Raw genomic sequence first — 18,290 nt, 5'->3', positions numbered from 1 at the left:
GAGGGTCCAGGGAAATCATATTGAACTTTTCTTAAGTTTAGACATTTGTTCAAGGTCCTTAGGCCTAGGATGGGACAGAGTTCCCCTGTTTTCTTTGGTATCAGGAAGTACTTGGAGTAGAATTGCAGACCTCTTTCCCCCAGTGGAACAGGCTCAACCACATTGGTCTCCAAGAAAGAAGAGTTCCTAATGTAGCGAGTGACCCCTAACTGGGGTGCGGGGGCCGATTTGTTGGGACACCGAATAGATCCAGCTTTTGCCCTCTTCTTATGATGCTTATATGCAGACCGTACTTCATGTCTGCCAGCATCTAGGCCTTTTTGTGCTAGGGCATGAAGCTGGTCCTGGTAAGGCTTCAGCAAATTCCTGAATCTTCGTGAACAGGGCCCTGTTGTATTGGGACATGTACAATTGATAGGAAGCAATGCGAGAGATCAGCATTGAGCCATGGAATACACATTTTCCAAATGCATCCAGGAATTTTTGTTCCTTTCCTGGAGGAATGGAAGAATGAGGTTTGGAGCATCGTGCCCTCTTCTGGGCTGACGCCACAACCACTGAGTGATGATCTAATTGAGTTCTCTGGAAGCCAGGGGCTGGCTGAACTAAGTAGGTAGCATCTGCCTTACGGTTGACAGGTGCCACAGAGCCAGGGTGCTCCTAATTTCTCTTTAAAAGGTCCAGAAGGATTTCATGAATAGGGATAGCCCTATTCATGGATTTCATGAATAGGGATAGCCCTTTTCTGTAACTTCTCCATCGATTTGCGATGGAAAAGGTACAGAGAAGGGCTACCAAAATGATAAGGGGAATGGAACAGCTCCCCTATGAGGAAAGACTAAAGAAGTTAGGACTTTTCAGCTTGGAGAAGAGACGGCTGAGGGGGGATATGATAGAGATGTTTAAAATCATGAGAGGTCTAGAACGGGTAGATGTGAATTGGTTATTTACTCTTTCTGATAATAGAAAGACTAGGGGGCAGTCCATGAAGTTAGCATGGGGCACATTTAAAACTAATCGGAGAAAGTTCTTTTTTGCTCAACGCACAATTAAACTCTGGAATTTGTTGCCAGAGGATGTGGTTAGTGCAGTTAGTATAGCTGTGTTTAAAAAAGGATTGGATAAGTTCTTGGAGGAGAAGTCCATTACCTGCTATTTATTTATTTATTTGAAACTTTTATATACCGGTATTAGTATGCATACATCATACCGGTTCACATTGTAACTAAAGGCAGAAATTACAATCAACGGGGGGGGGGGGGGGGAAACAAGGAGGATTATACAAAGAGCAGGGGGCATAGAAATTAAAGCATTAAAACTGTAACGAGCTATTTACAGGACTATATACAAGTTTAAGCAGTTTAATTAAGTTGACTTAGAAAATAGCCACTGCTATTACTAGCAACGGTAACATGGAATAGACTTAGTTTTTGGGTACTTGCCAGGTTCTTATGGCCTGGATTGGCCACTCTTGGGAGTTATTTTTATTTTTAATAATACAATTTTAAAGCATCAATGCAAAGCCGTGTAACCTAAGTAATGTTATTGTATGTTTAGGGAACCAGTGTAATATGCCATTAAAGGTATTAAAGTTACATCAATGCGGCCACAATATCATTTATTTTAAAATTGAGGTATTATTTGTCTGTTCCATTTCTGTTGTTCCTTGGTAAAAATTTGGTTTTTAAATCCACTCACGCTAACATCGGTGCACTGTTAGGGTAAATTACCTTGCACAGCAAAGCATCACGAGCACTTCTTTATTCACATAGGACCTTATTTTCCAAGGCTATTGCAGGCTTGCGCTAACAGCGCAAGCCTGCGATAGCTAGCGAAGGTAGCGCACGCCTGCGCTACCTACATCGGGGCGGAGTCGGCCTCAGAAGAGGAGTCGTCGGGGCGTCACCGGGGCTGACTGTGACAACGGCGCGGGCAGCGAAAAGGTAAGGGCTTTTTCGCTGCCTATTTCTCGCCCAATAACTACACCTTCTATGGTGGAGTTATTGGGCGCGATGCTGGCAGCAATCGCACCATGAAGGTGTGATCGCTGCCGGCTATTGCAGGACCACTCCCCCTTTTCGGCCCCCTGCCCCTCATTACTGCATTTTTCTAAAGTATCGCAGGCCTGCGATACTTTAGAAAATGAGGCCCATAGATAAAGCAAATGTTGCTTACCTGATGTAACAGGTGTTCTCACAGGACAGCAGGATGTTAGTCCTCACAAATGGGTGACATCGAGGATGGAGCCCACCACGGAAAAACTTCTGTCAAAGTTTAACAGAACTTTGACTGGCCCCTACTGGGCATGCCCAGCAAGGCACTGACCCTGCAGCCAGCAGAGGTCTCCCTTCAGTCTGATTTTCAAAGCTACAGGCAGTGCCTAAAAAGTAAAAAGAAACGAACCCAACACTGCGGGGTGGCGGGCGGGTTTCGTGAGGACTAACATCCTGCTGTCCTGTGAGAACACCTGTTACATCAGGTAAGCAACATTTGCTTTCTCACAGGACAAGCAGGATGGTTGTCCTCACAAATGGGTGAGTACCGAGCTGAGGATGTCCTGACTTGCACCAAATGTACCCAACGGTGTGCAAGAGGCACAACAACTGGGGTGGAATTTGGGAAAGGGCATCCGCACCCTACCGGGCAGGTGGAAGGGTGTTTGTACATCAGGTTGGAAAAAGGTTACGCAAGACAGATTGGCCGAAGATGGAGTCCTGTCTTCCAGCCTTGTCCAAACAATAATGGGCTGCAAAGGTATGGAGAGAACTCCAGGTTGCAGCTTTGCAGATGTCAGGAAGCGGCACCGATCGAAGGTGTGCCACTGACGTCGCCATGGCCCTCACAGAGTGTGCTTTAACACGGTCTTGAAAAGGAATGCCAGCTTGCTCATAGCAAAAAGAAATGCAGTCCGCCAACCAGGAAGAAAGAGCCTGCTTACCCACAGGTTGTCCTAACTTGTTAGGATGGAAAGAGACGAATAATTGAGTGCTCTTCCTGTGAGAAACTGTACGGTCTAGGTAAAAAGCTAGAGCCCGTTTACAGTCTAGGGTATGCAGGGTCTGCTCTCCAGAGTTGGAGTGGGGCCTGGGAAAAAAGATAGGTAGTACGATAGATTGATTGATATGAAACTCCGAAACTACCTTAGGTAAAAATTTAGGGTGAGTGCGGAGTACCGCCCGGTCCTGCAGGAGCTTAGTGTAAGGCGGATAGGTAACTAGGGCCTGTAATTCACTAATCCTGCGAGCTGAAGTAACAGCCAAAAGGAATAACACTTTCCAAGTGAGATATTTAAAGTCACAGGAGTGGAGAGGTTCGAAAGGAGGTTTCATTAGACGACCAAGAACCAGGTTAAGGTCCCAGGATGGGGCCGGAGGGCGTAAAGGTGGCTTCAAATGGAGCAAGCCTTTAAGAAAGCGTGTTACCAGGGGTTGTACTGAAATAGGATTACCCCCAATACCCTTATGGAAGGCGGCTACCGCACTGACATGCATTCTGATAGAAGAGGTTTTAAGACCGGATTCAGAGAGATGCCATAAATAGTCCAAGAATTTGGAGATTGGACAGGAAAGGGGATCAAGGGACTGAGAAGTGCACCATGACGTGTACCTTTTCCATTTGTATGAGTAAGATTTTCTTGTTGAAGGCTTTCGTGAAGCTATCAGGACACGAGAAACTGAATCTGAAAGGTTGAAAGGCTGAAGGGCTAACCTTTCAACATCCATGCTGTCAGGGACAAGGCTTGGAGGTTGGGATGGAGGAGGCATCCGTCGTTTTGAGTGAGCAGATGCGGGTCCTTTCCCAGAGGAATGTGCCTGCGGATGGAGAGATCCTGAAGTATGGGAAACCACACTTGGCGAGGCCAGTGCGGTGCTATCAGGATCATAGTTCCCCTGTCCTGGCGGAGCTTCACGAGAGTCCTCGACAGAAGAGGAAGTGGAGGGAATGCATAGAGCAGACCGGTTGTCCACTTGAGGGAGAATGCATCCCTCGGCCGAGAGTGCTGGCTCTGAATGAGAGAGCAGTAATCGTCCACTTTGTGGTTCTGAGGGGACGCAAAGAGGTCTATGCGGGGAAAACCCCACTTTCGAAACAGAGAGGTCGCTAAGAGAGGGTTGAGTGACCACTCGTGTGGTTGGAAGACACGGCTCAGCTGGTCTGCCAATACATTGTCTACTCCTGGCAGGTAAGTGGCCCTGAGGTACATAGAGTGGGAGAGGGCTTCCGCCCAGATCTGCGCAGCTTCCTGACACAGAAGGAAGGAGCCTGTGCCTCCCTGCTTGTTTATGTACCACATGGCCACTTGGTTGTCCGTCTGGATTAAGATTATCTGATGAAATAGATGATCTTTGAAAGTTCGGAGCGCATAGCGGATTGCCCGAAGTTCCAGGAAATTGATCTGGTGTTCGGCTTCCTCTTTGGACCATAACCCTTGGGTTTGGAAGTCGTCCACATGGGCTCCCCAACCGATGTGAGAAGCGTCGGTGGTTAGGATTACTTGCGGATCCGGTGGAAGAAAAGGTAAGCCCTGAAGGAGGTTGACCTGAGTCGTCCACCAGGTTAAGGATAGGCGCAGCGCTTGTGTGACTGTGACTATGGAGGACAGAGGCTGAAAAGCTTGAATCCATTGGTGTCGTAGAGTCCATTGTGTTACTCTCATGGCTAGTCGGGTCATGGGAGTGACTTGAACCGAGGATGCCATGTGTCCTAGGAGAATGAGGAACTGGCGAGCCGTGGCAGTGTTCTGAGACTGGAGCTGGCGAGCCAGGGATATTAGGGTGTGGACCCTCTGAAGAGGAAGGTAAGCCTTTGCCTGTAAGGTGTCCAAGTCTGCCCCAATGAAGGATAAGGTTTGAGACGGGACTAAGCAAGATTTCTCGTAATTGACAAGAAACCCTAAGGAAAGGAGTGTTTGAATTGTCAATTTTAGGGAGGATTGAGCTATCTGTTGGGTGGAGGCCCTGATTAGCCAATCGTCCAGGTAGGGGTAGACGTGGACACCTTCCTTCCTTAGGAATGCTGCTACCACTACGAGACATTTGGTAAAGACTCGTGGGGCAGAAGCCAGACCGAAAGGTAGGACACAGTATTGATAATGGTCGTGGCCTACTAGAAACCGCAGATATTTGCGATGGGATTGTGTGATCGCAATGTGGGTATAAGCGTCCTTGAGGTTGAGAGAGCACAGCCAATCCCCTCTTTGTAGCAGAGGGAGCAGCGCGCCTAGGGTTACCATTTTGAACTTCTCTTTTTGAAGGTATTTGTTGAGGGCTCGAAGGTCCAAAATGGGACGTAGTCCCCCTGATTTCTTTGGTATTAGGAAGTATCTGGAATAGAATCCCTTGCCTCGCTGAGAGGGAGGAACGGGTTCTATAGCATTTGATTGCAGAAGAAGAGATACTTCCTGTTGTAATTGAGCCAAATGGGTGGATAGACTCCACGCTTGAAGAGGCGGGGAGTCTGCCGGAAGAGTTATGAAGTTGAGGTGGTAACCCTGTGCGATAATTGTTAGCACCCACTGATCTGAGGTGATCTGCAACCAAGGTTGTAGAAAATGGTACAGTCGACCTCCTACAGGAATGTCTGGAAGAGGGGTTTGGCATGTGTTCCCTACAGGGGAGTCAAAGACCAGCCGCAGGCCCAGGAGGAGGGGCTACAGTAGGCCTTTGTTTCCTAGGCTGACGCGGCTGAGGCCTAGTAGAGGATCGAGCTGGACGAGGCCTGGCCGATGGAGGGTAGTAACGGCGTGGCCGAAAGAACGACTTCTTAGAGTCCTTCTTAAGTGGTTGTTTGGAGGAAACCTCAGATGGAACAGAAGAAAGTTGTTTTAACGTCTCGTGGTGATCTTTTAATTCAGCTACAATTTGCTGAATTTGTTCTCCAAACAAATTGTCCCCTAAGCAGGGTAAATCCGCTAAACTATCCTGGACCTCTGGGCGAAGGTTGGATGACTTTAACCAAGCCCAACGTCTGGCCGAGATGGCAGTAGCTGAAACCTTTGTGGAGGCATCGAAGATGTCATAAGCCGTTCTGATCTCGTGCTTCCCCGCTTCAAACCCTTTGTTAAGAAGGGCCTGAAGCTGTGGCTGGTATTGGTCAGGTAATGTGTCAGCAAAATCTTGCATCTGTTTAAGGATGGCTCTGTTATATTGCGTCATGTAGAGTTGATATGAGGCTATGCGAGAAATCAGCATAGCTCCATGGTACACTTTCCGTCCCACACTGTCCAGGAATTTATTATCCTTGACAGGCGGAGTGGAGGAGTGTGGCTTTAGACGCTTGGCCTTTCTTTGTGCGGACTCAACCACAACAGAGCGATGATCCAGTTGAGGCTTTTGAAAGCCTGGTGCTGACTGGACGAGGTATGTGGAGTCAGCCTTCTTGTTAACTGGTGATACAGATGAAGGAGATTCCCAGTTTTTCTTTAAGAGATCGAGAAACACCTGGTGAATGGGGATGGAAGCGATGATTTTTGGAGCGTCCAAAAATTGAAGCAGTTCCATCATCTGGTGTCTGTCATCGGTCTCAGATTGCAGCTGAAAAGGTACAATTTCGGACATCTCCTTTACAAAATTAATAAAGGAGAGATCCTCTGGAGGAGATCTTTTTCTACTCTCTGTAGGAGAAGGCGGTGATGGTAAATCTGTGTCAGAAGATGTATCATCACCCCAGGTATCATAGGGATCACTTGGGGGTTGAAGCCCCGATGGACCTGGTTGAGGATCCGAAGGCATTGAAGGAAACCTTGGAGGAACCGGTGGTACAATCGGCACTGGGAACGGCATCGAGGGTTTCGGTGCTGCCGATGGATTCGGTGCCGGTCTTGGAATCGACGGAGCCGAAGGATAAATCGGTGGAGATATACGAGAAGGCACCGATGGGACCACCCCGGAAGGGGGAATCAGGAACGGTGTTTCTCCCGCCGATGAAAATCCAGTCGGAGACGATGGCGCTGTCGGTGCTACTGGAATCATCGATGGAAGGGCATATACAAGTGCTTCCATACGTTGTAGTAGCGGTGCCAGCGCTTCCACCAAAGGTTCGGTGGTCGGTTCCTTCCTCGGTGGCGGAGTCGGTGCCGGGGTCGATGCCGGTGGCGGTGCCGGAATCGGTGCCGGAGACGGTGCCAATGGAGGTTGAAATCTTTGCATCGCTTTCTCGATGGCCTCCTGGACCAGCCGGTCCAGTTCAGCCCGGAGACCAGGGGTAACAATACCCGGCTCGACGGGAGAGGGAGGCTGAGGCAGAGCCGGAGGGACCACCGTAACCGGTGGGATCACGGCTCCCACACCCCGAGAGGGTGAGGGTTTCCTCAATGCCTGCGAACGAGAGGTGGACGGTGCCAAGTCTGATCGAGGCCTCTTAGTCGGTGGTTCGGCCTGTTCAGAGGTCGATGACTGTGGATCCTCGACAGGCCGAGACTTGTGCCTTCGATGGCAATGCTTGTCCTTCCGGTCTCCTCGCCCATCCGGGGAGGGGACAGGAGTCGACGGCCGAGAAGTCATCGATGGTGGCCGGTCACCGGAGGGTTGACAATGGTGGTGCAATTTCGACGGTGCCGGTTCCGATGACGTCGATGCTATCGATGGCGTTGGGGTGGGTGCATGGAAGAGGAGCCCCATCTTCTCCATCCTGGCCTTGCGACCCTTAGGTGTCATTAGGGCACATTTGGTGCAAGTCAGGACATCATGCTCACTACCCAAACACAAAACACAAACCCTATGGGGGTCTGTGATTGACATAGTCCGGGTACAATCCGGACATCGACGGAACCCCGTCGCCATGGCTTAAGGCCAAATTTAGTCGCGGGCTCGGTAAGTGCCAACAGGCCTCGAGGGCCAAATTCGACGGTAGTCGAGGAAAAAAGGCAAAAAACTTACCGGTTTCCGCGAAGGTGACAAAAATTTGTCGAAGGGAGACCCCTGAGGGGCAAATTTTCTTCGGAAAGAAAAGTACCGAATTCCTGTCAGGAACGTGGTAAGGGAGCTCCTTTCACCGCGTGGCAACTGCTGCGCGGAAAAAAGAAGACTGAAGGGAGACCCCTGCTGGCTGCAGGGTCAGTGCCTTGCTGGGCATGCCCAGTAGGGGCCAGTCAAAGTTCTGTTAAACTTTGACAGAAGTTTTTCCGTGGTGGGCTCCATCCTCGATGTCACCCATTTGTGAGGACAACCATCCTGCTTGTCCTGTGAGAAATATTTTACACCTATTGAGCTATGGTATGAATGTTTCATTTGGGCTTTGATTCACTAATTATTGAGCTATGGCAATTTCATTTTAGTGACTTATTTTATTAAAAGGTTTATGCTGGCATCGGGACACTGCTGCTATGCACAGATGCTTTAAAACTGTATTATTAAAAATACTTTTTTTTAGATATTTAGACATTATTTGGAAAGCTTTATGTTATGCCTTTATATAGACCTGACACCACTTCTTACACTATGGGGTAGATCTTAAAAATGTACGTGCGCGCGTACTTTTGTTCGTGCAACCGGCGCAAACAAATGTACGCTGGATTTTATAAGATACGTGCTTGGCTGTGCGTATCTTATAAAATCCGGGGTCGGCGCGCGCAAGGCTGCGCAAAATCGGCAGCCTGTGCGCGCCGAGCCGCGCAGCCTGCCTCCGTTCCCTCCCGCGTCCCTCCACCTTCCCCTCCCTTCCTCTATCTAACCCACCCCCCAGCCTTACCTAAATCCCCCCCTACCTTTGTTGTACAAGTTACACCTGCTTGAGGCAGGTATAACTTGCGCGCGCCGCCTCGCCATCCCCCGGCACAGGCCGCAGTGCCGGGGGACTCGGGACCGCTCTCCTGGCCCACCCCCGAACTGTCGCCACGCCCCCGGACCCGCCTCGGACTGCCCCACCTGACACACCCCCGGACTGCCGACATGCCCCCCAGACACGCCCCCTCCTGCCCTTTTTACGAAGCCCTGGGACTTATGCGCGTCCCGGGGCTTTGCGCGCGCCGCGGCCTATGCAAAATAGGCACGCCGGCGCGCAGGGCTTTTAAAATCTACCCCTGTTTCTGAATTTGCGAGTTTACAAGACTTTGGGTGTATTATTTGTTGTTTATCATTTTACTTTTGTTAACACAGCATGACCCGATTGATTTATTTCATTTTGCAGCTCACATGCCGTGAATATGCTGCAATTTTTCATTATTTCATTGCTGACCTGTATTTGTTAGTATATTACCATTCTATTTTTTTTGTAATACTGAATTTGTCTACTGATCAGACGCTGTTCCCAAGTTTTTCCATAAAACAGAATCAATAAGACCATTTGATCTCTAATAAGGTACATGTCTGCCTCCTCTCCTTTTAAATTGCATTGGATTATTCAACATTTACTTTTATGTATATGTGATTTATGTACTTTTTATGTGTACTCTTTATTTGTAATTATTAATGTACTTTTATTTATTTATTAACATTTGGTGCGTACTTCTATATTTTAATTTTGTGTGTATTTTTATATATATTTTTGTATATTATTTGTCATCCCTTGTGTGTTTTAAAATATTAATTATTTTATACATACACATTTTATTTATTTTTGTATATGTATATTGATTTGTGCAATGTCCTATCTCTTATTTATTTTTGTTTTATTTATACATTGCAGCCCCTGACACAGCCAATGTGTGAAACTCAGCCAGTCAGGCTTTTTTTTTTTTTACTATTGCTATTTTGTGAGAATAAAACAAGCCTGATCTAAGGTGACAGGTGTTATTAAAGCTCTGTTTTGAGCTGGGAGTTAGCAATCTGTTATTAAAGCTCTGTGTTAGAGCTGGGAGTAGAACTGGGAGTTAGCAATCTGTTGGAGAAGAGACGGCTGAGGGGGGATATGATAGAGGTCTTTAAGATCATGAGAGGTCTTGAATGAGTAGATGTGATTCGGTTATTTACACTTTCGAATAATAGAAGGACTAGGGGGCATTCCATGAAGTTAGCAAGTAGCACATTTAAGACTAATCGGAGAAAATTATTTTTCACTCAACACACAATAAAGCTCTGGAATTTGTTGCCAGAGGATGTAGTTAGTGCAGATAGTGTAGCTGGGTTCAAAAAAGGTTTGGATAAGTTCTTGGAGGAGAAGTCCATTAATGGCTATTAATCAATTTTTCTTAGGGAATAGCCACTGCAATTAATTGCATCAGTAGCATGGGACCTTCTTAGTGTTTGGGTAATTGCCAGGTTCTTGTGGCCTGGTTTTGGACTCTGTTGGCAACAGGATGCTGGGCTTGATGGACCCTTGGTCTGACCCAGCATGGCAATTTCTTATGTTCTTATTAAAGCTCTGTGTTAGAGCTGGGAGTAGCAATCTGTTATTAGTCTGCTGTCTGATGGGAGGAGCAAACGGATAATAGCAAACTGTGCAGAAACTATTAGGGTTTAGCAGTCTCTGTTACAGTTGTGGGTGGATCCCTGGGCCAGTGGCAGATGACCACGCCCCCGGGAGGATATCCCGAGAGGGACCACCGGCTAGGCTTGAGTATGGAGACAGACAACATTAGTTCTTTTATTAAACAGGTTTTTGAAACCACCAGAGGTGGCAGTAGTGAGCTAATATGCCCGGTAGGGCTGTAGACCCTCAGGTACTGGAACAGTGATCCAGGATGGCTGAGCTGTTGAGAAACTGTAGAAAAGTGAGTAGGCAAAGTAGGCAGAGTTCATGAACAGAACGAGATGACAAAACTCACGTAAGGTCTCAAGGAAGCTCAGGAGCTGGAAAGGTTTAGGCACTCGAGGAGCGAGTACCTGGTTCCAGGGAAAGCTCTGAGAGAGCGGTGGTAACTCACAATTGTTTGTAGCAGCAATAGCTTCCAAGCAGTAGAGAATCTTCAGAGTGTCCAGGAACATGGGCCCTCGAGGAGCGAGTACCGGTTCCTATCTGTAAGAGCGAGGCCCCCGAGGAGTGGTACCTCTGGTAAGTCCGAGGAGGCAGAGTAGCTTGGATAGCTGAAGCGAGTCCTTAGCGAATCCTTGGCGAATCCTTGCTAACTCAGCTTGTTAGCAAAATAGAGACCTTTAAATATTGGAAGCGGATGTCATCATCTCAGGGGGACGCCCCGAGGTTCGCGCCCTTGCTGGTACTTCAATCAGAGCGCACACACGTGTGTCTTAAGTCTTCAGGCAACATGGCGGATCTGCAACGTCAAGCTGGTCCGGAGACGCTGGAGGGAGACGGCATGGAGACACTGCGGCAGCCAGCCATCCATCAGACCCGGAGGGAGTCGCCACAGAGGTAAAGAGGGCAGAGTGAAGGTGTCAAGCAGCGACGGTCGCAACAACAGGTCTGTCTTGTTTCTATTGCACCTTCTGGTTTTGAAAGACCATCTTCCGGTTTGCTTTTTGGCAACTACCAATGAAGCCCATTGCAACACCAAGGACTCTTCTCCAAACTGTGTCCATTGTATCAAAGTTTCCATTCCAGGCTGTGCCAATCCCAGTATTAAGGACCTTGTTCCCAGCTGCTTACTTTGCTGCAGTACTAGAGACCTTGCTGCAGGCTGCAGTGCCCCCTTACTCGAAGTTTCCATTCATAAAGAATCCAGCTGCTGCTGTCCAGTCACCGGAGAGGACCGCAATGCCTTTAATGATTCCAGCATTTCCTGCCATGTCTCTGAAACCAGATGTCATGGCTAATTCAGTCCTGCTTGCTGATGGAGGACTGCACTTGTAACATCAAAAGTCAAATCCCTATCACCACATACAGAACATATGGGGATAGATTTTTATTTTTTTGTGGGGGTGGGAGGTTGGTGGGGTGCATCAGTTTTCTCCTGCTGCCAGCTCAATTGGAACCAGGGCTGGGATGTAGCATTAAAAACTTTCACTCTCCTATTTTATCCCCCCCCCGCTCAACTGACTTTAGTAATTGCGGAAATGGTCCTTGGCTGAGGAGCAGGCACTAGGTGTCACTATCACACAATGACTGACTCCTTCCCACTCCAGGTGCTGGGAGGCTGCCTCTATATCATCCCCAGCCTCAGCCGACCATATAACAGAAGATCTGAAATGCGAATCTAACCCAGATCTCGCTGCATTGTTTCATTCAGCCGGCCCAGAGAACTGATTTTTAAAACAGAGTTTCCAAAATTACAGCCTCTCCTATGGTCAAAGTCAGTCTTTATTTGCAGTAATATTCCTTAAAAAATTAACTTTAGCCCTCCTTTAAGATTTCTTTCCCCCTTACACTTTATTTTCATTTTATGAACAGGAACTAGTGTTTCAACTTTGTGAGATGCTTCGTTATCAGTTCTCCCCCCTTAATACTCTCCATGCAGGCATCACACAGAGGAATAGAAAGCATGAATACAGTATGAATAGTTTTAAAAGGCACAAATCATTTATAACAAAGTGTAAAATTAAGCCAAATACATTAGGGCAGTGGTTCCCAAACCTGACCTGGGGGTCTCTCAGCCAGTCAGGTTTTTAGGAGGGCCGCACTGAATACCACATGAGATAAATTTAAATGCAATGGAGGCAGTGTATACAAATCTAGTTTATGCATATTCACTGGAGATATCCTGAAAACCCAACTGGCTGGGGGTCCCCCAGGACAGGTTTAGGAACCACTGGATTAGGGGAAAACAGAAAGGAGATCTGGGAATAACCCAAAAAAATACCAGGGCTAAGAAACAGATTCAGCTGAATTAAAAAAAAAAATCAAGCTAGTATTGTTCTTTTAAACTGTAAAATACAGATTGTCAATTTCAGTGCTTAAGGGGAAAAATAGTATCACATCTACTTTCTCCCTTTTTAGCGTTTCAAAAATGTGTAAAGCGTTACTAACATTCTGATGTGGCCGTCTGAATGTCCATCTATAAAAGGTGCTATCCAGATCACAGTGCTGAACATCTGTGAAATTGAAGTGTGCTATGCCACAGAGTTTTCTTTATGTATCCCATATCCAGTTCTCCAGAAGCTTAGTTTAGTATTGAGCAGTCAAAGAGATGCTATTTATCTAGTTCTGAAAACATTCTTGTATATACTGAGATTTATTATATGAAAATATCTACAAAAATAATACTAATAATATAAAGGATAACTTTAAAACAAGCGCGTGTGCATCGATATAAGCTATATGGATATACATGCACAATACATGTATTTTATATGCTTAAATCTACCCAACATGTTTGTGTATCTAAAAGATACGTGGCATGTATTTTCAACAGTCGGATAAGTAGCCACTTGCCCAGAGAAGTCAAAATGTGACCAGATAACTGGCACAAATCTGCTATGTACGTGTATTTGTGCTCTTAATTTTAATCATTTACAAAAGGACATTTAACTCATGTATTTTCCTTAGCACTTGGCTTTTACGTTTGAAAATTATCAAATTTTTTTTTAACATGTGCACATGAAGGAAATTACTAGTTTTACTAATTAGAACACCAGTTTACCCAGTCTCTCTCTAGATCATCAATACCCTTCCTGGTTCTTCAGCCTGAACTCCCCCAGTTTACCCAGACCCCTCATTCAGTCAATATTTGGATATAAAGAATCTGCTTTCACTTACACCAGAAAATTAGCAGGTGTAAATATGCACAGGTAACAGCTGTACATGCATCACGTTCGCAGGTTTTAAAATAGCACCTTATACGCGTAAATGTTGGCCCTACTCCTGAACGCCCTGGCCTGCCCCTTTTTTTATATAAGCACATTTATTCACACACCATTACTTGCGTGTATATGTTTGAGGTTTATATAATAGCACTTTGCGAATAAGCTCTATTTACATGCTCATGCTCCAATTTGTAGGCTAGCAACTCTTTGAAAATTCACCTTATAGTGTTACTTCTAAAAACAAAATTCTTACCAGTCAATTGATTCTACTCCTCTTTCCCCACCTCCCCATATATTTCTTCTTTTCTTTCAGAAGTGAGAGCTGCTGCTGTTGATTTATGAGAAGACTTTCAAATTTGGATACATGGAATTTTTCAACAAATGTATCTGATGACTTCACCCCCGCCCTTCTTAAAAATAAATAAATAAATAAAACCATCATTTTTTTTCTCTCCTTCACAAACAGCAATCTCATGAGCCATGAAAAAGTCCTACCACATCTCTGGGAGCACTGATGGGCATATTCGTATGCACAGTGGGTGACTGGCTAGCTGGACACGGCTGACTCTTTCTGTCCTGTCTGAAATCACATAGGAGCATCATTAGACTTCCTTTTATTTCAAGCAAATAATAATAATGTGCTACACAACAATATATTTACAAAAAAAGTACCCCAACTGAAATTAGTGTCAAACAATTTCACTGAAATCCTGTGAATATTAATACCAAGCTATAATTTTTAGTATAATTTTTTAAATGCACATAAAATCAAGTTGAAACAAAGTCCACATTTATCTTTTGTGAGGACGCGTCAGTTGTTAATTATGCCTGCACATCAGGCCACCAGAAGTATGTCCAAGCAGCTCTAGTTGATTTCTTTTTGCAAAGATTATTTATTATTCTACGAATGGAGGACACTATTAAATTATCATGATTTCCTGAAGCAGAGAGCAGGGCTCTCGAAATGTTGCAGCATCAGAGTATATTTTGAATCCAAGTTCAGTCCAGTCCATTCCATTCTTCTCTGGGCTGTTCCCGGTGGTTCCATAGAGTTCCACAAAGACACTCACAAAAGGTAAGTGTGGACTCTGTTTGAACTTGATTTTATGTGCATTTAAAAAAATTATACGAAAAATTATAGCAAAAAGCTGTGCATCACAAAGACTATCAAATTGAAGAACTGTCTTGACCTCATGATTAGTCTTGTTAGCACTAGTCATCTAATATGTAGATGCAGTCTTGGTGAGCTTCTATGAAGGTCTCTATATTAATCTTTGATACTTTTTTGGTTTGGTAATATATTCACAGGATTTCAGTGAAATTCATATTTTATTTTGTTCTACACAACAATATAACATGAAATTAAATGTTAAATCTATCCCTTTGTTCCCTTTTTAGCCCAGATGCCACCCGCCCTTCTCCACCCCCTCAAATTTCTCTTTAAAGCAGAACAAGCAGTTAGCAAACAATCCATACACACTTGATTCCAGTTAGTTACTGGTTTTGCACATTGTGTTGTCACAGAATATGCAGCAGAGGGAGTACCTGGGCCTACATTTTGTTTTCTGCTTCCCCTGGGAAAAGATGACATTACTTCTTAACTGATAATTTCCTTTCCTCTAAGGAAGGCAAGCCAATCCATACCGGTGAGTTATTCACTCCTACCAGCAGATGGAAATGGAGAAAACTGACTCGATGACATCACTGACATATAGCTTGCCCCAACATCAGCCTGCCAGTATCTCTAGAAAAGCCAAACCATGGACAAACTGATTATACTTGACAGTCAATGACTCATTATTTCCAGCGAACTGGAAAGCACTGACCTCAGTAAAAATTTAACATTAACTGATCTTAGGGGCTGGGTTTTCACTTACCAGTCCTTCATGTTCTGCATCATCCTCGAATAAAGGGCAAACAAACAAAAAACAAGTAGGCATCCCAGGGCGTGTTGTGGATTGGCCTGCCTTCCTTAAAGGAAAGGAAATTAATAGGTAAGAAGTAATTTCACCTTCCTCTGCACTCAAGCAGGCCAATCCACACCGGTGGGATGTACCAGAGCTATTCCCAAAACAGGTGGGAGGCTGCCTTTGGTCCCGTCAACACCGCCCATGCAAAGACTGCATCCTCTTGAGCCTTAACATCCAAGCAGTAATGCTTGGAGAAAGTATGTAAGGAGGACCATATTGCTGCCCAGCAAATTTCGACAGAAACAATAACCAAATCTCCGCCCACGAGACTGCCTGTGCTGTAGTGGAATGCGCCCTGACTTGCCTAGACAATGGAACATCTGCATCCACACAGCAGCCGAGATGACCTCTAACTCAACAGGCTACTGTCATCCATGACACTGGTCCCCATTGTCTACCTCTACCATAGAGAACAAACAACATTTATTTATTTATTTATTTAGGATTTTTTATATACCGACATTCTTGATACAAATATCAAATCAGGTCTGTTTCCATAGAACAAAACTGTCGCGGTTAAGGCGTTACATTAAACAGAGTTTCTGAACATAAGAATATAAATATTAAATAGACAATAACTCGTCAAAATAACGTGAATAAATGTAGGGAATAGCTAAAAAAGAGGGTAGGCTAAATTGGGATATACAGGTAACAGAGAACAGTGTTGATGGGCATAAACATGAGTAATGCATGAGCTAAAGAACTAATGCAGAACAACATATCATTCTTCCTCAAGGAGCGAATAACTTTCAAGCACCACATCAGATGCTGCTTCACATCTAAGAAATGTAACAACTGATAATCCTGCTCATCTCTATCTCTGTCCAGTGTGGACATGGAAATAGACTGATTCAAATGGAACTCCAATACCACCCTAGGCAAAAAGGAAAGCATCCTGAGCTGCACCGCCTCCGGTGTTATCTGTAGAAAAGGCTCACAGCAAGAAGGAACCTGCAGCTCAGAAATGCACCTCACTGAACAGATCGCCCCTAGGAAAACCGTTTTCAAAGTAAGCAGCTGGAAGAAAGTCCCAAAGATGCATTGGTAGATGCAAGAGAGGACGTAGATGCATGACACCCTTCAAGAACCTAGCCACATCTGAATGGGAGGACAAGGGCCCACCATTAATTTGCCCCCTATAACAAGTGAGAGCTGCCACCTTCACCTTCAGGGTGTTTAGGGCCAAGCTCTTAACCAGTTCCTCCTGCAGAAATTCCAAAATCAGTGGGATCTCCACTCACAGGGCAAGAACCTCTCACCCCACATTGGTTTTCAAATACTCTCCAAACTCTAATATAAGCCAGAGATGTAGAAAACTTTCTAGCTTAAAGCAATGTGGATATCACTGCCAGAGAATAGCCATGCCTCAACAGATGAGCCCTCTCAAGAGCCAAACTGTAAGACAGAACCAATCCTGATCCTTGAGCACAATCGGCCCCTGAAACAGAAGATCCTGTCTGACCAGTATTCTCATTGGACAGCCCACTAGGAGTCTTCGGAGGTCGGTGTACCATGGTTTCCATGGCCAATCTAGAGCCACCAGAAGCATGGTCTTGGTATGACCCGCAATCTTCCAAATTACTCTGCTGATCATTGGTCAGGGAGGGAAAACATAATACCCCACTCCGTGGCCACTGTTGGTCAAGAGAATATATTCCTAACACTCTCGGATCCTTTCTGAGACTGTAGAACCATGGCACCTTCGTGCTAAATGTAGCGCGCCATAAAATCCAGATACAGCTGACCCCAGCAAGAAACTAGAAGCTGAAAAGCATCATCCTCCAGCTCCCACTCTCCTGGGTCTAAGGCCTGTCTGCTGCGAAAGTCAGTCCTCACATTGCCCATCCCAGCAACATGATAGGAAGATAACCCCTGAAGATGTTGCTCTGTCCATGCCATGAAAATATCTATCTCCACTTACACCTGATGGCTTCTGGTTCAGCCCTGATGAATTATATCATTTTCACCACTTGACATGCCAACCGCTTGGTGAACCGTAGACATGCCAAGCAAACTGCATGCAATTCTAAACGACTGATGGACGCTATCGTTCCTTGACATTCAACCGACCTTGTGTCATCAACTCTTGACGGTAAGTCCCCAAACCTGGAAGGCTTGTGCCTGTCATAAGCACCAACCAGTCTGGTTTCTCCAAGGACACTCATTTCCTGAGGTAGTCCTTTTGCAACCACCACAGCACCTGCTCACTCATGTCCATTGGCAAGTGGAGTCTTATTGTGGATTCCACCATGAGAGCACCGCGTGCTAAGTGGCCACAAATGTGCTCTCACCAGGGTACTACCTCCAACTTTGCCGTCATCGACTCCCAAGACCTGCAGATAAGTCCACATCATTGGAGGAATGGCCATCATTAAGGACTGAACTTGAGTCATCAACTTTCGGAAACGCTTTTCTGCAGGTACACTTTGCCCCGTTCCATATTAAATCGCACCTCAGATCGAGAGACATGAAGGACTCCTCCTTCTGTACTGCCATAATTATGGAGCATAAGGTTTCCATTCTGAAGTGAGTCACACACAAATGACAGTTGACTCCCTTCAGATCCAGTATCGGTCGGAAGGAACCCTCTTCCTTCTTGGGAACAACAAAATAGAATATTGCCCCATAATTTACTGTGACCTGGAAACTGGAATTACAGCCCTGAAGTCTATCTGCCTTCTTAAGATAACCTTCATTGCCACTCTTCACTAGCGAGTTGCATGGAAAAACCATAAAGCTGACTGGA

The 18,290-nt window shown here is 45.7% G+C and overlaps 1 protein-coding gene across 3 annotated transcripts in view; it reads right to left on the bottom strand.

Moving 5' to 3' along the window:
• The window catches only part of ADAM9 (ADAM metallopeptidase domain 9), a 389,106-nt gene that overhangs the window by 7,101 nt on the left and 363,715 nt on the right, over positions 1–18,290 (bottom strand). For all 3 annotated transcript variants that reach the window (XM_029603956.1, XM_029603958.1, XM_029603957.1), the window contains one exon: positions 14,070–14,154. In XM_029603956.1, the coding sequence (XP_029459816.1) occupies positions 14,070–14,154 (85 nt within the window). The remainder of the gene's footprint in view (positions 1–14,069; positions 14,155–18,290) is intronic.

The sequence above is a fragment of the Rhinatrema bivittatum genome, chromosome 5, assembly GCF_901001135.1.
Source record: "Rhinatrema bivittatum chromosome 5, aRhiBiv1.1, whole genome shotgun sequence".
Taxonomy (NCBI): Eukaryota; Metazoa; Chordata; class Amphibia; order Gymnophiona; family Rhinatrematidae; genus Rhinatrema; species Rhinatrema bivittatum.
The sequence above is the reverse complement of the archived record's forward strand: the minus strand, read 5'-3'. Positions and strand labels throughout refer to the sequence as shown.